Genomic DNA, 22479 nt, shown 5'->3' with positions numbered 1-22479 from the left:
TTTAAAACTAGAAAATACTTATGTTGACCCCCTTTGGGCCCCTTTGGTACTTCGCAAGATCTGGTTTGCGCTAATCCAGTTTTAATTAGCGTGGGGCACTGTCTTCCTGCGGATAAGTGTTCCAGTGTACTAGCACTCTAAAGTCCTGCAACTACGGTAGGCTAGCACAAAGCAGTAAAAATTTACATACACACTTTGGTTTTTTATTTATTTTATTTTATTTTATTTCACTTTTCTTTTTTTTTTTCTAGTACATACAAAACATCCCACTAAATATTTTTGCAAAACTCACATACACAAATTTAGGCTTATTGTGGTTTATACATAATATTTGGCATATAAATTCACATAAACAATTTGGCATATCAAAATTATCCGCTCTTTACTTGGCTGCTGGTATGCCAGGACAACGTTGCTGCCGTTCACTGCTGTTTGCTTGGCCAAGCTTTCCTCCTGTTCCTATATCCGGTGGCTCCGTGTTTAATAATTATTTATTATTTTGTTTTATTTTATTTTTATTTTTATACAAAATTATTTCTATATTATTTTTATACAAAATTATTTCTATATTATTTTTATACAAAATTATTTCTATATTATTTTATTATATTTATTTTTATATTCTTTCATTATTTTTTATTATTTTATTATTTACTTAATCCTAAAAATTTTACTTATTTTATTCATTTATTTATCCAAATTTTTTGCTTTTTAAATTTTTGTTTTTATTAAACTTTCTTATCATTCTAAATTATTTAAATTACCACATGGTAAAAATATAAATTATTTAATGCCCAAAAAGGCACAAGCCAGGGCCGACCGTGCAAGGGCTGTATAGCCAGTCAAGGTCGTTAAAAACTTCCATTTGTTGTATCACATGGCTAAATGGTGACAAATTTTTTTAAGGTTACCCTCTCGTCCAGACCAATTAAAAATCGATAATTTAAAGGATTTTGAATTGAATTTACAACAAGTTATTAAAGACAATGTTTAAGTTCTACATTTAAGCTCTGACTATTATTTGAGTATTCAGTATTATAATAATAAATTAAATAACACATAGCGTAGAGGGTGATAGAGTATATCGGCATCCCTCGAAAAAGCATTGTCAACCTTGTCTTCGCGGTTGACAATGATTTCTCGGGGTACCAATATACTCGATCACACTATGTGATATTTATATACTGTTTAATGTGGAGATAATTCTTGCGAAGTCGAAATGTCTTTTGAATATGAAGGACTATACAACTTACTTTTTCAATGTTACACTAAGTCTTGTACTTATAAAACGACAATTATACTTTATTTCCGTGTTGATACCGAGAAAAGCTCATCAGACAGTGAATGTTTAAGATTTAGAAATGAGCCCTGAGGCCATATTATTATATCAATCCTTTTTGTCCTGGTCGAGATTCAACTGCTGTTGTTTTTTTGTTTTTTTTTTATCAAAACGTTTACCAGATTGAAAAAAAAAAATAAAATACTCTCGGAACTCGTTTCGTGTTGTCAAAACATGACAAAGCAGCCAACAATGTCGTTGTTATTCATATACGAGGGGCGGGGGCAATAGGGTAGCACCTCGATTCTGGTAAAAACAGTCAACAAAAAATGCAAAAATACTGATAACAGTTAACAGCTTAAATTGATCTCAGATAACAGCTAACAACACATTTGCATCAAGTACATGCTGAACTACTAATATCGATGTTCGGCTGACTCTATTTAACATATCTTTATTAGTTTAAAAATTCGAATCTCTCAAATATTTGCCCTCGACACTTGAACACAATCATATCCACAAAAATATGTTAGTATTTCGGTGTAACTTTCTTTAGTAGTTGCAATGACTCCTTTTTCCACTTTTCATCTTGGAATATACTTATTGAACATGGGGAGAATTGAGCCTACCCATTGGGTTTTGCTTGAAAATATTTATTGTTTTTATGGTAAGTAGTCTTTACACATTTCAATTCAAATATATCGTGATTGACCATGAGAAACAAAAATATTTTAGCCATTGCTTTTTGCTTGAAAATATTGATAGTTATGAAACATGGTGGCATTTTATTGATTACATACTTAATTATTTTTTGGGGGGTGTTGAGTACCCCTTTCGACAATATTGGCTATAAAGGAGTGACCATTTTTGGTGGTCAAACCCAGAAAAACATCGACCCGTTTAGTAGGATATGACAATCTTTTAATAGTCAATAACGATAGAAGCCAAAAGCACCACCAATGTGAATTCACAATATCAGTGTTGGCAGAATGTAGTGATTGCAATTACTAGTAAACTACTTAGACCACTCGATAACTGAGGCCCCTCCAATGCTTTGAAGGTAAAGGTAAGGCGTTAAGCGATCATATTAATTCCCCGAATCTACTGGTATCCCTCTCTTTAAAATATGTAATACGGTTCCTTTATGGATTAAATCACGGATATGAACAGCATATTTTAAAACCAAACGGTACTACTATACATAATTATGTTGCTGAAAGTATAATCTATTTGTATGCCCCACCTACGATAGTAGAGGGGCATTATGTTTTCTGGTCTGTGCGTCCGTTCGTCCGTCTGTCCCGCCTCAGGGTAAAGTTTTTGATGAAGTTGAAGTCCAATCGACTTCAAATTTAGTACACATGTTGCCTATGATATGATCTTTCTAATTTTAATGCCAAATTTGAGATTTTACCCCAATTAAGGTCCACTGAACATAGAAAATGATTATGCGAGTGGGGCATTCGTGTACTGAGGACACTTTCATGTTGTTTATGTAAAAAATTGCTTGAGCAAACGTTTACGGATTCAAACTCACAACCTCAGTGTTGACTGTCTTTTGATTAAAGTAGTCGAAATATATAGTATTTAAAGCCACCGGGGTCCCTTACAAAGGCTTCTGAGACGCAGACGTACAAAGCTTAATAAATCAATTTCTTATGAGAAAGGACCATCTATTATATAACTCAGGTAAAATGTAGACTAACAGCGTAAATTACTATTCGCGTGGCAAGTAGATGAAAGGATGGATTCCTGTTTTACGATCAGTGACAAATTAATTGCCTATTCCGGACAAAAACATGTTAGATGGATATGAATATGAACCCTCATATGCAGAAGACCGACACGCTGAACCGGACTTTCTACGTGCTAATTCACTAGGTCATAGTGCGCATGACGACAAACCACCCCACCAGGCCTCAAGAGCCGATCAATCTTTGCTCTTATTCTTTAAAGCCGTCTGTTTAGCGATACCATTTGAATTTGTCCTTGTATTTCAATAGGTTTTTAAAGAAAACGGACCCACAAGCAAATTCAGTATGTACAGTTGCATCGAATGATGATCTGTATCAGTACTTAGACGACATGGAAGCAAGGTAACTCGTACCACAGTAACTCGTACCAAAAAAAGTTGACGACATCAACCATACACGAGATTATGTTCATTTCAGATCGAATCTCTTAATGTTACATAGAATACCAGATTCTGTATATATATGTAGTACGAGACTGTAAAAAGGATGAAATTTTCGGCATGATCTTACTAGACATTATATTGCATAGATACTGTTTTCACAACGAAAGTGAGTGGTTATACTTTAAGCATCATTTACCCGTTTATAATCTGTTTCCACATCGACTCAAATATCACAGAATAATTATTCTGAATCATATTCATTATCCAAGACTTGCGTTATTGTTATCGTATCATAGATTTTACTTAAATACGATTTTATGCCTAAATGCCTTCTTTTTGGTTGATCTGTGTTAATAGTCTTTCATTTGCTGAACTTTTGAATTAGTTTATTTACATACCAGTCACACTTTAATTCACATCACGTTTACCTCGAGTCCTTTGAACGCTTTATATACTTTATAGTATGCATCTTTTCCCGATCAATAGGTATAAGAAGTGTGGACATATACTTTCTTGGTCTGTTGATGTTTGGGGATAGCATTCTTATTCCAAAAAGTATTATATTGCAAAATTGGACACATAATGAGACAATAATTTTATTTCCGGAGGAAGAGTTATTTATGTAATATTAATACTGCCAGATGTATCTAAAATAACCAGCCCATAAGAGACTGAATCGCTCATCTGTCATAATTCGTTATAAAAGCCAATAAATTGCTTCGCCGAGCACAGCTGGATACGACCGCAAGGGTCCAACCCTGCATAATAGGTTTCTGACACATAATAACTGTAGTCAAAGAACTTAAAATTGGTTATATGATTTGAATTTATATCGATTTTTTGCTATAATGCTGAATTCAATGAAAGTTTGGTTGAAATCGGTCCATCGGTTTCAGAGAGAAATTTTGTAATAATTTGTACAAGGACGATCGAAAACCGTGTACACCACTTGATAATTTTTTATATAGATTTTTATAGATTAGACCAATTTAAATGGTTTTACATTAGTAATTTTTGAAGCCCTTTATGGTTTGCTGTTCTGTGGGAGCCAAGGCTCTGTGTTGAAGGACAAACTTTGACCTATAATTGTGACTTGGATGGAGAGTTGTCTCATTGGCACTCATACCACATCTTTTCATATCTATTTACAGAGAAAAAGCAATATACCACATGACATGATGAGCATAAACTCAGTTGCATTATTAAGGTAAAATGACAAAATGTAATTTACCTGCGTCATGTTGCACCAAATTACAGTATACATGCATATTTACAATCAATATAAATATTTTCCCACCTATTTAACCTTCTTTTGGTCGAAGAGATCAACTGTGTACCAGTACAAAAAATATTCCTAATCCGTTTTGATCATTCAAGTTTGGCTGTTTTTATATTATATTTAAAAAAAAAGTTTACAATCCTTCTACTTTATATCTGTAGTTCCATTTTTATTTTTTTCAAATGTTGTAGATGTACTGTTTATTAATAGTTTGTAAATAATTGTCAGCTGCTGACAAGAAATGTGTGCGATTATAACTGTTACTACTTTTTAGCTGCAATTTGATTTTATATCAATTAACAAAAATATTGTTAATCACCTCTTATTTCTTACTGTGAGATAATTTTCCCAGGCTTATCAAAATGATTTCAGTTTGATGATATACCCTCTAAACAAACTTTCCTAGTAAATACAGTATTGGACTGTTTTCATTCAACTTCCATAATAATAATTCACATTAGCAGTCACCTTAATCACTGAACCAAATCATTACTAAGATCCAAATCATTACTAAGATCCAAATCATTACTAAGATGTAGACTTTTTTTCCTTCAACACAAGGTAGAATCATTCATCTTGCCTATATGTCATTCCTTTTACTCCAGAAATGCATTTAAAAATCAAGCTCATAGCCTATATTTCTTCTTGACAGTCTCCAATTCTGGAAGTTCAAAAATTTCCCTTGAACACAATTCACAAGCTTGTCATGACCCAAATTCTACATTCATTATTCATACATGAAAGACAAAAACTAATTGTAAACAAGAGCAATTTTAAGTTTTTTTTTAGTCTCTTCTTCGAAATAATAATATGAAAGGGCATTTGCCATCAAATTCATGTTTACCGATTTGACTCAATTTCTAACATAAATTTGATTTATAACATACTAAAATGTATATCCAAATTACAACAAGTCTTAAATGAACCGTAGACAATGCATTTATTCTATAAAATATATCAGAAATTCATGTGTATTTTAGTCTAGGCATCATCTAATTAACTTTCCAGATGACCTCTATACTGCAGACAGTCACATTACCCGATATTATCATAAAGACAGCAACCTCTTGTAATTTTATTTGTCTACCTCCGTTTGATTTCAAGTTATAGGTAATATAACACAGAAACAAATTTGGGTATAATCTTATTTTACCTTTTTTAAACAGCAGATTGATAGTTCATAAAGCTATTTAACACATTAACTGATTATTGTGACCTGTTGCCATGCCAGGAAAATAGCTTTCAGTAAACCATATAATGCACATTGCTTTTTTGAACAGATGGCACATAAAAAATAAGTCAATTTTCTTATTTTCAACAAGCCAAATATACTTGTAAATTACTTTACTCACATCCAATAACTGTCCAGTTATTCTTGGATGTCTTCTTTTTAAATCTAGGCCTACCATTAGAGCAAATGTTCCATAGGAAGTCATAAAACCCTCTCCTTTTTTTATTTTCATTTCTTTTAATTATTGAAGGAGGTAGCTATAGATTGTGAGCTTAAATGAACAGTGATCCCATATTTTTATTTTATAATTCTATTAGGTATAAGATAAAGTTTAATCATAGAAAGAAATAGCAAAATCCTATATTAGAAGTTGATTTAGACCCGCAAGCCCCCTTAATAAGTGAAACCTGTTGCTTCTCATTTCAATAAAATATACAAATAAGATGTTATTTGAATACCAATGAGACAATGATCAACATATCAGAAAGAAATGAGATAATGTATTCATATCTTTCTAATCTAACTGTGCTGCATTAAAAATCTCAACCATATCAAACCTAAAGCATAATCCTTACTCTACCAAGAAGGTCAAATAATGACAATATGGCCAATACAGAAAATGACCCAAGTAATCAAACATGGAAAAGTTTATCACTGATGATCTATTGTGTATATGTAATCATCTAGGGCAAACACTGGCAATAATGTTAAGTATGTGGTGTTAGACATAGTCTTAAAATTTTTAATTTGTTTTTCAAGAAAAGGGGAACAACAATGGATACAAATTAATGGTATTGACTATTATATTCTTCATTAAAATCAGATGAGCTATATATATAAATTCATCACATCCATGTGTATATAGGTAAACCTTGGTTCCTATTTGAATTAATAAATTATTTCAGTTTTCTTCAATATAACTTTAAACAATCTGCCAGCCATGAATATATTTTCGAGCCTTCTATAAACACGGTACGTATACATATTTAATAATCCAAGAATATAAGCACTGACATAATAAAAACACATGACAAAGGAAAACCAATTTCCTTATAAAACAACAACACACAAATTAAGAATAACCAAATCTCTCCAGATACTTTTTGTTGTATTGTATTCAATGATTTTTAAAATGAACATGATCATGATTTTAAATGAAGTTGGGCCACAATGAATAAATTGTTCATTTTTTTAATGTCTACTTGAATATTCTTTCTTTTCAAAATAAACTCTTTTTGACTGCTCGAAAATGATGCAAATGAAATAAAATTATATTAATGAATTCATTGTGGCCTAATGAAAATGAATTAAATGAATATGAACATAAATTACATATATGGTATGATTGGTTAGATATTGGAACCGATTGATGGATATGGACAATAGTAGACTTTGTAAAAGGGTCTTCCTACGGGACTACGAATTATCTACGGACAATTGGTCATCAAGTGTAAGAACAATAATGTCTTTAGTTGGTATGGATGAAAACTTTCAACAAATGCTAAAATGTGATGTTAATAGCGTCAGAAACAAACTTATGGATATATGTGCAACAAAATGGCATACAAACTTATCTAACTTTCCGAAACTTCGTACATATAGAACTTTTAAATTGACATATTCAACAGAAACATATGTTAAACAAAATTTAAAACGTAGAGAAAGATCGGTACTGGCCCAGTTTAGATGTGGCATTCTTCCGCTAAGATTAGAAACAGGACGTTTTGTTGGTGAGCCAGAATGCCAAAGGATATGTAGAATGTGCGACTCTGGACATATTGAAAATGAACTACACTTTCTGATTGAATGCCAATTTTACAATGGACTACGTAATCAATTATTCTCTGGACTTGGTGAAACCGTATTAAATTTGAATAACAGTGAAAAGTTAAATTTATTATTGTCAGAATATCCTCGAAAAACAGCTCGATACTTAGAACATTCATTTACAAAACGCAGACAACACTTATATTTAAATAATTAACATGTATATAAAATTCCTGATGACAATCTGAATTAATAATATAGTATCTATTTGAAGTGACTTATAGGTCCATTGGGCCGGGTGTAATTTAATTGAAATATTTCAATATTGTACATAATTTGTTATACACAATGTCACTATAATAAACATATTTGTATTGTATTGTATTGTACAACATGTCCTGAATGAAAATACTACTCACACTTTTGCTGTTGCTTATCAAATGATGTCAATTAACATGACTTTTTTTTTTAAATAACTCTTATATTAAACTATTTGAATAGATGTATTTTTGATAAAGGATAAACAAAACTTTCCAAAAAATGACCATTTCAGTTTTTCACACTTGTAATATTAATTGACAGTCCATTATAATGCTACAAAGTATGATGAAATGTTGTTTTTTTTCAAATAAAGAGCAATAATGCATGTAAAAACAAGAAAAAGTTTAAATGAAAATGCTGTTATATCATGTCCAATAGGAAGACACAAAATCTAAATTCTAGATGATAAAAATATGTAACCTCTCTTAATTTGCATTGCTGGAGAAGATTAAGAAATATTTTCTTATTTTACATGGCCTTTTTTGTTGCAATTAAAAACGATGCAGACAAATTAAATCTTCACCTCTCGATGGAACACCTTAATAATAATGTAGCGATATTGACACTCTGCTGTTGTAGAGCACGTAACAATCAGCATATAAAGCGAACTAAATACATAGAAAAACAAGCTCGAATCACGAGACAAATTTATTCCGATGATACATAGCGACAATATGAATTCATAAAAATGTAACCAATGAGTTCTATGTACACTTCATTTAAAAGATGTGTAAAATTTCTGACAACACGATAATTACATTAATGTCATGAAAGGCGATATATTACAATGATTGCGACTTTAATCCAATTCCGTCTTCATTAACACACGATTATCCGCTGTCAAGTCTTTCTCCTTAATCACATTCATCCGCGCATTCTCTCCCGCTACGACAGTCAATATGGTGCCGGAATGCGACTTCTAGGTGGCGACATGCGAGTGGTTCCCGGCGGTGGTGGTGGAATAGGATAGCTGTACGATTAACAAATAGGAAAACATGTCAAATCAAATATTAATGAATATCATTCATTTTCTAACAAATGGTTCCATCCATAAAATAATATTTCAAATTAATATAATTTTTTAAGATAGAGTTTACTTAAATGATTTTAGACTGTCTGTATGAAAAGTAATACTAATGAAATTTTCCTTGCAGACATGAAAAGTGACAACATAAAATTAAGACAATTACATTCTAAGTAAGTCCCTTATTTTCAAACAAAAATTTATGTTTATGTACAAGGACAACATGATGACTAACTTGACTAATTTTCAGACAGTAAAAGGATCTTGACTGTTGTTTTTTTTTTACATCACTAGACATGCTAGAGAATTATGTCTGTATTTATTATACAAAACTTTCAATGTGAATCATTACAAATACCAGTATTAAATACATGTATTTTATGAAATGACTGCAAATCACAATTGAACCTGATAACTATCACATGACCAGATGATGATAAATGATTCGTTCAAAATAAATATATCAGGGTGAAACCAATGACATATAAAAATAAATATATCTAAAAATAGGAAAAAACAATAAACTTACTTTGTTCTTCTTTCATAGTAATGGTCATAGTATGGATCCCTGTAAATATAAAATATTATTGGGTGAAGAAAATGAATATACAATCAAAATGCTCCACTACTGGAGCTATATTTATTTTTCATTTTGCAATGTGAACTTAAAATTAAAAATTTCATTTATCAGTAAATTATGCTCAATATTTTGTATTGGAGATATCTTTCTATACATTGTACATGTTATTTTAGTTGATAATTTTCAAGAATAGATTTATACATCATCCACAACTTAATTATTTTTTATTGAAATGGTTTTCTTCTCAAATATGGTCATACACATGCAGATCATTTTAACTTAAATATCTAAACATAAATCATTAATATATCATTTGAAATGGACAATGATCAGGTTTGAAGAATATTCACCTCACTGCATTGAATTACAACACTGTGGTAAGTGCTCTCAAACCAGTAAAGACAGGATTTTTATGGAATTTCATGCAAGTTTTACCCCCAAAAGTATTGAATAACATGCAATACATGCCAAGACTTGATCAAAATTAATGACCTTTCCTGATAAATTTGATCAAAGCACACTCAGTAGCATTTCTGCAAAGAAAAGGCTATATTTTTCCATAAAATAATTGGTTTTTTTTTTATATATTTTTCTTGCAGAAATCCAACTGGAGGTACTCTTAAAGAGCACAAAATATGATAACTTACATGTAATAACTGAAATTGAATAACTAAGTTTTACTATAAATAAATGTATGTGGACTTTCTTGTATAGGAATAAAAATGTACTGCTAATAAACTGTTTTCTTCCCTTACTCCCGAAACGGAAATATTTTTCTGAATTGACCTTATTCTTATAGTTTAGAACTTTAGTTGGCCAAAAGCAAATTCAAGAGGAACCAGATGCTTCGCAGGGCGTAGCTTTATACGACCACAGAGGTTGAACCCTGAACGGTTGGGGCAAGTATGGACACAACATTCAAGCTGGATTCAGCTCTAAATTTGGATTGTGATTAAATAGTTGACACAGCATAGGTTTCTGACACAGAATGAATGTGTTCTAATGAACTTAAAATTTTTGTTTTCTCTTAGACCAATTCACTATGCTGTTCAATATTAATCCTCTCAAAAAAATGTTTGAAGAAATTTTCTTTTTATTTATGAAATTTCAAATGAGAAAAATTGAACCCAATTTTTTAATCACATCCCCCTTTCCCTTATTCCAAAACTAATCTCAATTAAAATATTCTAATGGAGTTTGCAACAATAACTACTCATTTAAATACATCATAAAATATTAAGATGTAAAAAAACTGCTTGTTATCACTGAATGGTAAAGATTATCTAAATTTATCAGTTGGTAGTAAAAAGTGAATATACATTGTATATTGTATATAACAAAGATTTAAGTTGATTCTGGACAAAGAAAGATAACTCCAATTAAAAAAAAATCTTGCAATAAGATATTTCTTGCTTACAATTTTGGACAAAGAAAGATAACTCTAATTAAAAAAAAATTTGCTATTTCACAATATTGTGAAATTAGATATTTCTTGCCATTGCACAATACTGTGCAATTGAAAAGACTTGCTATTCCACAATACTTAATATAATAATTTTAGATCCTGATTTGGACCAACTTGAAAACTGGGCCCATAATCAAAAATCTAAGTACATGTTTAGATTCAGCATATCAAAGAGGCCCAAGAATTTAATTTTTGTTAAAATCAAACTAAGTTTAATTTTGGACCCTTTGGACCTTAATGTAGACCAATTTGAAAACGGGACCAAAAGTTAAGAATCTACATACACAGTTAGATTGGGCATATCAAAGAACCCCAATTATTCAATTTTGATGAAATCAAACGAAGTTTAATTTTGGACCCTTTGGGCCCCTTTTTCCTAAACTGTTGGGACCAAAACTCCCAAAATCAATACTAACTTTCCTTTTATGGTCATTACCCTTGTGTTTAAATTTCATAGATTTCTGTTTACTTATACTAATGTTATGGTGCGAAAACCAAGAAAAATGCTTATTTGGGTCCCTTTTTGGCCCCTAATTCCTAAACTGTTGGAACCTAAACTCCCAAAATCAATACCAATCTTCCTTTTGTGGTCATAAACATTATGTTTAAATTTCATTGATTTCTATTTACTTAAACTAAAGTTATTGTGCGAAAACCAAGAATAATGCTTATTTGGGCCCTTTTTTGGCCCCTAATTCCTAAACTGTTGAAACCAAAACTCCCAAAATCAATCCCAACCTTTCTTTTGTGGTCATCAACCTTGTGTCAAAATTTCATAGATTTCTATTAACTTAAACTAAAGTTATAGTGCGAAAACCAAGAAAATGCTTATTTGGGCCCTTTTTGGCCCCTAATTCCTAAAATGTTGGGACCAAAACTCCCAAAATCAATACCAACCTTCCTTTTATGGTCATAAACCTTGTGTTAAAATTTCATAGATTTCTATTGACTTTTACTAAAGTTAGAGTGCGAAAACTAAAAGTATTCAGACGACGACGACGACGACGCCAACGTGATAGCAATATACGACGAAATTTTTTTCAAAATTTGCGGTCGTATAAAAACCATTATGAATGAATGTAAAATAAGTAACATGCACTGGAAGGTAAATAGTAATAACAATTGATTATTAATTAAAAACACCAACTCATTTTACAACTGTTTTTGGAAAATGTTTAATTATCACATGGGATAATATTAAAATTAAATGAACAACAACTCTCTGTGAGTGTGTTGGACTGCTGGTTACTAGTCAAATATAAGGAAGAAGTTTGAAACTAGACAACTTCCAAAGATAATGATCAATTTAAATTCAAATCCTAAGGTTGTTTTAAAGAAGCTTTAATTTTTCATTTCTCTTTAAAATGACATAACACTATCAACAAATCTGTATCTATTTATTGTTAACATAAATACTTTGTTTCAGACTTCATGTAGAGGTATGTAAAGGGCTATTATAAACAAATGTTTAGTTCATCTGCAAAACAGTTGCACAGAAAAAGAAATTGTATAAAATAACCAGATGCTCCGCAGGGCGTAGCTTTATACGACCGCAGAGGTTGAACCCTGAAAGGTTGGGGCAAGTATGGACACAACATTCAAGCTGGATTCAGCTCTAAATTTGGATTGTGATTAAATAGTTGACACAGCATAGGTTTCTGACACAGAATGAATGTGTTCTAATGAACTTAATTTTTTTGTTTTCTCTTTGAGCAATTCACTATGCTGTTGAATATTAATCCTCTCAAAAAAAATGTTTGAAGAAATTTTTCATTTTATTTATGAAATTTCAAATGAGAAAATTTAACCCAATTTTTTTAATCACATCCCCCTTTCCCTTATTCCAAATTAATCTCAATTAAATTTCTAATGGAGTTTGCAACAATAACTACTCATTTAAATACATCATAAAATATTAAGATGTAAAAAAAACTGCTTGTTATCACTGAATGGTAAAGATAATTTTAATTTATCAGTTGGTAGTAAAAAGTGAATATACATTGTATATAACAAAGATTTGAGTTGATTCTGGACAAAGAAAGATAACTCCAATTAAAAAAAAATATTGCTATTTCACAATATTGTGCAATTAGATATTTCTTGCTTACTATTCTGGACAAAGAAAGATAACTCTAATTAAAAAAAAATATTGCTATTTCACAATATTGTGCAATTAGATATTTCTTGCCATTGTACAATACTGTGCAATTGAAAAGACTTGCTATTGCACAATACTTAATATAATATTTTAGATCCTGATTTGGACAACTTGAAAACTGGGCCCATAATCAAAAATCTAAGTACATGTTTGGATTCAGCATATCAAAGAACCCCAAGATTTCAATTTTTGTTAAAATCAAACTAAGTTTAATTTTGGACCCTTTGGACTTTAATGTAGACCAATTTGAAAACAGGACCAAAAATGAAGAATTTACATACACAGTTAGATTTGGCATATCAAAGAACCCCATTTATTCAATTTTTAATGAAATCAAACAATGTTTAATTTTGGACCCCGATTTGGACCAACTTGAAAACTGGGCCAATAATCAAGAATCTAAATACATTTTTAGATTCAGCACATCAAAGAACCCAACCGATTAATTTTTTATCAAAATCAAACTTAGTTTAATTTTGGACCCTTTGGACCTTAATGTAGACCAATTTGAAAATGGGACCAAAAATTAAGAATCTACATACACAGTTAGATTCCGCATATCAAAGAACCCCAATTATTCAATTCTTGATGAAATCAAACAAAGTTTAATTTTGGACCCTTTGGGCCCCTTTTTCCTAAACTGTTAGGACCAAAACTCCCAAAATCAATACCAACCTTCCTTTTATGGTCATAAACATTATGTTTAAATTTCATTGATTTCTATTAACTTAAACTAAAGTTATTGTGTGAAAACCAAGAATAATGCTTATTTGGGCCCTTTTTTGGCCCCTAATTCCTAAACTGTTGAAACCAAAACTCCCAAAATCAATCCCAACCATTCTTTTGTGGTCATAAACCTTGTGTCAAAATTTCATAGATTTCTATTAACTTAAACTAAAGTTATAGCGCGAAAACCAAGAAAATGCTTATTTGGGCCCTTTTTGGCCCCTAATTCCTAAAATGTTGGGACCAAAACTCCCAAAATCAATACCAACCTTCCTTTTGTGGTCATAAACCTTGTGTTAAAATTTCATAGATTTCTATTCACTTTTACTAAAGTTAGAGTGCGAAAACTAAAAGTATTTGGACGACGACGACGCAGACGACGACGCCAACGTGATAGCAATATACGACGAAATTTTTTTCAAAATTTGCGGTCGTATAAAAACTTGCAATCATCAACTTCGTAACAGTTATTAAAACTAACAATGGTAAATGAACCAATATGCGCAAACTTTATATTGACATATCATTTTGCATTTTTACCTTGTTGGAAGTGGTGCAGGTGCAACAGGGGACCTTCTTCCTCCTGAGGCGCCATAATACTCTGGAGGGGGTCTTGCGTAAGGGTCTCTTTCTCTCATAAATGGATCCCGTGGATCTCTTGCAGGAGGCAGAGGACGTCTATCATAAGGATCTGGATATGGTCTGTATCTATCAAATCTGTCCATTGGTGGTGGAGGCAGGTATCGGTCTCTGTAGTAGGCATCATAAGGGTCTCTAGGATAAGGATCCCTGGGATACATGTCTCTCATTGGGGCTCCCCCTCTAGGTTTTGATCTGTCGTTAGAAATCCTATACGCAATCATGAAATAGTCAATTCTTTAATTAAATCTTTTTCAAACACTATTACAATAATAATATATATAAGCCAAAAAAAAAAATATTTCTGTTTAAATCTGGCAACAAAGTGTTTATTTCATCACATGAGTAGTGAATTTCCTTAAAACAGCTATCATATTCAAGATTGTGAACTTTGGGATGTACCAGGCAACACTATCTTCACTTTTGACAGGAGTTCAGTTTATTTTTCAATTAATGACGGAAATAAAATGACTAAGGGTAGGTCCGGTAACCGTAAACAGACATATATTTTTTTTGGCCTTATACAATGTTAAAGATTTGTTGGTTGCGAAAGTGTGAAGTGTCTTCAAATTTCCCATAAATTGTGCTTGCAAAAAGTCAAACATTTTAAAAATCTGTGCTATATTAAAGGTAACTATCTTATCTATCACTTGTATACCTATTTATAAATATACTTTTTTTCAAATTGTTAGCGGTCTCATCTTGTTAATTTTTCTGTTTACATTTACATAAATCACATCAAATTATTAATGTTCTTTGGAACTACATTGTCATTTTCATGTTTTCTGTCATCTCTTTTTCTTCTTACAAAATTTCATATGAATTTAAAGTATCTTGGTTTTTGTGATTTATTGTACTTTATGTGATCATTACTAGAACTATATGGCTATTTTGCAAGACCCTAATGAAGCAGTTTTATCCATTAAATACACACATGAATGTCATACAAATTCACACCAAGTCACAAATAATTCAAAACTTCATATCAGTAAAGTTAAACAGCTATATTTCAATACACTCTGACTACATAATTTGTATGAAAATACTTACGGACCCTTGGGACAATCTTTTGACCTGCAAGTAAACAAAAACATTAGTTATTCAATTGAAATTATTGTACACTTTCGTTTTTGTAAATGTATTTTTTTCTTATATCATGTATATGCATGTGAACTCAACTTTTATTCACATTTCTCTGAAGAAGGAAACAAATCTTAATTTAAGAATTAAACAAAGCAATAAGCAGATCATTTCAGACTAAAATTTAATATTTAAAGTATTTTGATAAAAGAATTAAAATCACTTGCCCTACCATCACGAATAACATATTGTGAGAACAAACTAATACAGTCGACTCTCGTTATCTCGAAGTCAGCCGGACCGGAGAAATATTTTGAGATACACATAGTTCGACTCAAACGAAAACCGGAAGTTTGACTGAACAAGGGACACAACTCTTGCTTAGCATGGTAAAGCTAAAATAAATCCGGGAAGGGGATCGATATTCTAGTATCAAATCGATGTATTTGTGTCATGGTCTTTCGTTATTATAATAACATTGTTTTACTTATTCAATTGTTTCAGTTACAATTGTTTCCTATGGCTTTTATCCGAGAGAGTAATTTCCAATCGATAGTTCCGTTATTCAGGTCGTTTAAAGTTGACAAAATTGTTTATTCTCGGATACAAAAGACTTTAGAAAATTTATAGATTCCTCTTCATTTTGTATTCTTTCTTTTAATAAAAGAAAATACAACAAGATAAAGACACCGATTGAGTAGTTTTTAGGTGATGATCATCAACGGAAGTCATAATCCTTACTTTATACACACCCAAGCTCATTAGTGTAAATCACAATTAATTGTTTTGTTAACATTTTAAATACTTTTTCATGAACATTAACAATGTATCACTAATTATTTATAAAAATTATATAAAAGATAATCTTAGGTAAACGCTCGTGGAAATAGCATGTCATAAATGAATACAGTGGTCAGTGACCGGAAATTTAATTACACGTGTATTGTCAGATTAACTCTTCAATCAATTTAAATGCCGGAGGTCATGTTTTGACATAATGTGTATTAGTTCGAGATAAATAATGAATTTTGAATGCTTTTGTTAACCTTGGGATCGTGAATTTAGTTCGACTCAACCGAAATTTCGACACATCCAATTTCGACTCATCAGGAGTCGAATTACATACATTTATATGGAACAAAGTTCGGGACCACGTGAAAACTTCGACTCATCCGAAATTTCGAGTCAAGCGAGTTCGAGACAACGAGAGTTAACTGTATTGTATTTTTATAAATTAGACAGCTTATTTTCTCATTTAAATATTACACATTTTTCATATGGAGACCAAATATAAGTTACAGCTTTTTATTGTTGTTGAATGATGTAGGGTAACCTATCATTGCTTATACATAAAACTGAGAAAGGAAATTGGGAATGTGTCAAAGTGACAACAACCCAACCATATAGAGCAGACAACAGCCGTAGGCCACCATGCCATTTGAACTCTGGTGGTTAGGGTCTCATAGGAAATCTTTCCAAATCTCATTATTTTTATCCTATGTAATTGTATACATACCAATGGCCTTCTTTTCCACATCTGTAACATTCACCTTTACCACCCATGCCTGGTTTCTGTCGGACTTTACTGTGTGATAACTACAAAATAAGGTGATCAGTTCCTTAACAGAGGTCAAGCTAGGATTTAACAAGTGTATTCACCTTCGATTGTACTGAAAAACAGACCCTTTTGGACTTGGGCACTTATGAGTTATTGCATTGATATAAATACATGCAGAAAATGTGTAATGTGTTCTTCCATTTTCTTTTACAGCATTTATTTAGTCAACGAATAAATTTAATTTTAAATCAATAAAGTTTAAAACAAAACATATGCTATGCTTAAAAGGAGATGCATATCACATTAAAAAAAGGTTGTAAAAAGCTTGAAAAATACATTTAATATATGTAACAATTTAGCTTCTTTTTTTTAATGCTAATCATCTTATTTTGTAAAAAAATACATTTGAAATTTTTCCCTAGATTCAGTATGAGTGTACCTGGTCATTTAAATGATGGCAAAGTGAATAGTCCTATTGAATAAATAAAATGTTTATTGGTCTCTCTAGAGTTTATTCAAGAATTTAAAACGTAAGTTCTCCTTGAAAAGGAATCCTTCATTGAATAATTTGGCTCCCTTTTAGTCAGCTTTTTATTAGTAGTTTATGCTAGAAAATAGCTTACATGTACAATGTACATCTAGGAAGTTCAAACCTTTGGACTATGACATATTTGGACTCCATCATCAGGAAAAAAAGTTACATGTATGCATGATAGACAATGAACACACACAGAACGGTGATTGCGAAAGACGAAACAAAATTTCTATACAAAATCATAAAAATAGTATAAGTTTTTATGTACCTCAACTTTCAGCTTTGAACCTTCAAAATCTGTTCCATCTAAATTTGCTTGTGCCATCTTAGCTTCATCTGGATTTTCAAAGTGCTGGAAATCATTTATAACATTTTTACAAAATGTAGATGCTAACGCCAATATCAACATATTCATGATATGATATCAATCTTTAAATAAATAAGTATCATCCTAATTTTTTATTACTAGTACAATATTCAATTAGAAGACAGATGACTAGCCATTTTCATATCACCTGATATACATATACAAACCTGGCATGTCATTAGATTTTTGTTTTGTTTTAGCTTTTCTTCATCTAGTATTACATGTTATGTACATGTACTTTACAAGCCAATTAATTGAAGTCATTCTTTTCACACACAGATACAAATGTCATGCTACTGATCTGACTCATCTTTGTGCCTTTTTGATATTAAAATGAATGTACGTGTATGTATATAAATGCAAATGTTGAAATGCAAAAAGCTATACTAAAAACAATTAAACTACAGTGCATCATGCTTAACAGAACATCCAAGTGAAAGATCCATGACTGAAGTTGCAGGGCTAAATAAACCTCATAGAAACATGTTGTGTTGCAGCAGGGTAAAATACTTTCAATGAATGAGATGTAGCAATGCTAATACAACTGCAAATGACATGTAAATAGCTTAATATCAATATCATAACACTACAGTTTCCCCTTAAACTGTCTTTATCACAAACTTAAAACATTGCTGATGCTGCTGCCACTGAAAAAAAGCCCATTTAATTCTTGCTTTTCTAATTTTCTAAACATCATTATAAAAGGTAAAACAAAAATAACAACATAAAGCCTATTGGGCACAATATTAAATCAACTTACTACAAAGGCATAGTTTCTGACTATGTCACATTCAATTACTTTTCCATAAAGTTCAAACATCTTTTGAAGTTCTACTCTCCGACATGTTTCTGGTAAATTACCAATGTAAATCTTTGTTGATATTTGTGGCGGCATTTTGAAGTTATGATCTGGAAAAAAGTAAAATAACACATGCATTTTCAATTGGAATAAATATATGTAGGACTCGGAACCGCGATGGTACTCCGAATCGCGATGGTCACGCTGAAGTGCGATGGTCTACGCTGAAGTGCGATGGTGACATTGTGACGTTAACTTGCTGATATTTACGCTGAAGTGCGATGGTGGTTACGCTGTAGTGCGATGGCCAACCTAAGAATTTGTTCAAAAGCAAAATATATGAGCTTTTTCATTAAAATAACACCATTAAGATTTGACAAAATAAGCTGCTAGCCTCTAATTTGGAAGATTGTTTAATATCTGTTTAGATCATACCAAAGACTTTTATTTTTGTTTTAATCTAATTTTCCAATTCTCCCTTTAGCACGCAAGAGTATGGAATAAGGTTTTCAAGTTAAAAAAAAAGAAAAGATTCAGCGTGTAGGTCTTTATAATAGTACTAAGAAGTGTCAATATCATTTACAGAGGCGGATTAAGGGGGCAGAGGACCGGATCCCCCTTTTCTGTGGCTTATATAGGGAATCACTGAAGTATGACTCTAGCGGATCCCCTCTTAAGCAGTCAGCGGGCCCCCGCTTGTGGAAATTTCTGGATCCGCCACTGATTGACTTAAATATTATGATAAAACTTAGTAATTGTTCACAATAATTCTTCATCAATTTATACATACCTGATGATGAAACAGTATCCACGAAGTAAAATACTGCCAAGTAAATCTATGCTTCACTAATAGTGAGGCTTGTCAATTATTTCACGAAAAATAAATTTGAGGATAATCAATTGGGAAGTACACATAGGGTTTAGTCAGGTTATTTTATGTCTAACATGTTGTAGACCATCAACACTGAAACCATAATAAAAATAAGACTATAGCGATTGTGTTCTTTAAAAACTAAATTTATCTTGGGAATAAAACATCATTATATGAACATGAAATAGCAAAAAAAAATGAAACAAAATGCTATTACTAGCCTTTTTTTATATATATAATTGCCCATATAAAATCATGTCCCGATTACGTAAAGATAAATTAAGATTAGTATACTGTATTTGCCGTACAAAAAGTCTGCGGAATAATTCAGAATACTGGTTAGCCCATTTGGTGACCAAGTTCATCTTTTCAGCCGCTTTGATGCCTAAAATGTTTAAACATATGTTTTTAACCTCAACATTTAATGCTAAAACTGTTCGGGACTTGAATCGTTCGTTTCATTCCCCCCCCCCCCTTTACTTTCCTTTAATAGCATGTAACCTTATTCTACAAAATCTATTTTCCTGCCTTCGAATCCATGTTGTATTTTGAAAACGTCACATTATTTAAACATCATACACAAAACCATCGCACTTCAGCGAAAAGGACCATCGTACTTCGGCTTGGACCATCGCACTTCAGCGTGACCATCGCACTTCAGCGTCCCCATTGCACCTCCGAGTCCTACATATATAAGACAAGCACAAACTCCCTTATACTCACAATTCTATTCTTTTTAATCTTAAATTCTTGTGGTTCATAGGAAAGCAGAAATTATCTTTAAATTCTTTGGTTTGAACTAGCCAGGGATTGAACTCATTACCAGACACCTATCATAATTAAGAGCCTGCTGTGGCAATTTTGCTAAATGATAAAAGTACAAAAGGTTGAATGAAAGCCAGAATTGGTATTTTCACAGTACACATACAGATTTATGGATATGCCAAATATTTTGTAAACAATGAACTTTTTTAGATGTAAAATTTTCAGTCTGTTAGTGTTATAAGATCTTATAGGTTAGGAGGGTAGGAGGGGCCCTGATCCCGAATTCCTGGGCTTACAAACATGAATTCCCAAAATCCTCATGAGGTCCCAAAATTCAAAAACAAGAATTTCCGGATCCCAAAATCCTGAGCTCAAGTTTCATCATAACAAACAAAAAAATATAGCTGTATTTACATGCCAAAAATTACTCTGAGTATAGACTTACCTGTAAAGTTGGGAAAGTTTTAATGCCTAGCATCCACTAGGTATAATAAAGTTAAATGCATTTTGTGTTTCAGAAAGATAAAATCTTTTGGATTGTGATGGGCATTTTTTTTCTTTCATGCTTAAGGTGTGAAAATTGACTAAGTTGTGGTACAACTATGAGATGCTCCCTCAGGTAAAAAGCTGGTTTGTATTGTTTTCATTGTCCTTAATTGACATGGACACCAGGTATCTTCACAACTATAGGTGAGTTAAAGAGTTTATTGGAGTCAGTGAGTGGACAGTATCAAAGTAATTCAGGTGTTTGTTTATTTTTGCACCTTCTGAAGAAAGGAAAAAAAATGCCAATCAAAAACCAAGAAAGATTTTATCTTCCTTAAACACAAAATGCATTTAATAACTTTTACATATCTAGTGGATGCTAGGCATTAAATCTTTGCAAAAAGCACAGGTAAGTCTATACACAGAGTAGTTTATGAGGTGAAAATACGGCCATATTTGTCCATTTGTTATGATGAACCTTAAATACATCTCATCCCAGAGACTGCAGAGTCCCGATATAGATCCTATCCCCCTCACTGATTTAATTGCCAAAAAGTGAAGATGAGGAAATTATTAATAGTAGTCCTCTTCAAATAAATGGTAATTATGATTCTATATTGTGTATACCAAATGTTAGATTGCACTTTAAAATAATCAAAAATGAAAATAGAAATTCCCCACTAAACAATAAAGGGAGATAATTTATCAGCATCATCATTTTCCACTGCAGATTCACATTGCATTGCAAGAGAACCTCAAATTCATGTTTTATAAACCCGTATGCCTTCAGCAACCTAGTTGCTTGATTGATTGCTTTCAAATAGAAGATTTCTTGCAGATAATTATACAGTAAACAAACAAGGACTGGGTGCCCTTTGTCTCTCTCTTGACTTCAGTCATTTTTTTTAATTATTTGTTTCTTCTTTCACATGTCTAGAGATGCAATGAGATTAATACATAATTAATTGAAATATGAGTTATTCAGTGTGTGTCGTTTATCTTGGTAAGGGAAATTAGCAAATCTAAAAGTAAATTTTTAATTGACTTTCCTTACCACGCTAAAATTCTTAATACTGCGCACGCATCGTTAAGGGACGTAAGTCGGAAATAAATAAACTAGAGGCTCCACATTTCCAACAAGCTCTTTGATACTTACCCACACCTGAAATAAACAGACAATCAGTGTATATGCTAAACAAGGAGATTATATGGTTATATAAACTCCTTTTCTCAAACTAACAAAAAATAAAAAATGTAAAATTACAAAAAAAACTCGTGACAGAAAAAAGTATGAACTACATGTATACAAAAAATAATTGTAAAAAAAAATGAAAATAACAATACATATGACTATACAAAAATTAATAAAAATATAATAAACTTAGACATTTGATAGATAAATGATAGATGAT

The 22479-nt window shown here is 31.6% G+C and overlaps 1 protein-coding gene across 2 annotated transcripts; it reads right to left on the bottom strand.

Annotated features, from left to right (window-relative positions):
- Positions 1-8649: 8649 nt before the first annotated feature.
- LOC134712091 (RNA-binding protein lark-like) lies at positions 8650-22229 on the bottom strand. 2 transcript variants are annotated; one of them, XM_063573244.1, is made up of 8 exons: positions 22122-22229; positions 18907-19055; positions 18048-18131; positions 17203-17282; positions 15657-15680; positions 14508-14816; positions 9568-9606; positions 8650-8984 (listed from the first exon to the last, which is right to left on the bottom strand). In XM_063573244.1, exons 2-8 carry the CDS (start codon positions 19039-19041, stop codon positions 8909-8911), a joined length of 747 nt encoding a protein of 248 aa, XP_063429314.1. In that variant the 5' UTR covers positions 19042-19055; positions 22122-22229; the 3' UTR covers positions 8650-8908. The 2 variants fall into 2 exon arrangements, with proteins under 2 accessions (XP_063429314.1, XP_063429315.1); XM_063573245.1 differs by having other exon boundaries at positions 14508-14801.
- Positions 22230-22479: the final 250 nt, after the last annotated feature.

The sequence above is a fragment of the Mytilus trossulus genome, chromosome 3, assembly GCF_036588685.1.
Source record: "Mytilus trossulus isolate FHL-02 chromosome 3, PNRI_Mtr1.1.1.hap1, whole genome shotgun sequence".
Classification (NCBI taxonomy): Eukaryota; Metazoa; Mollusca; class Bivalvia; order Mytilida; family Mytilidae; genus Mytilus; species Mytilus trossulus.
This window is presented reverse-complemented; position numbering and strand designations above follow the sequence as displayed.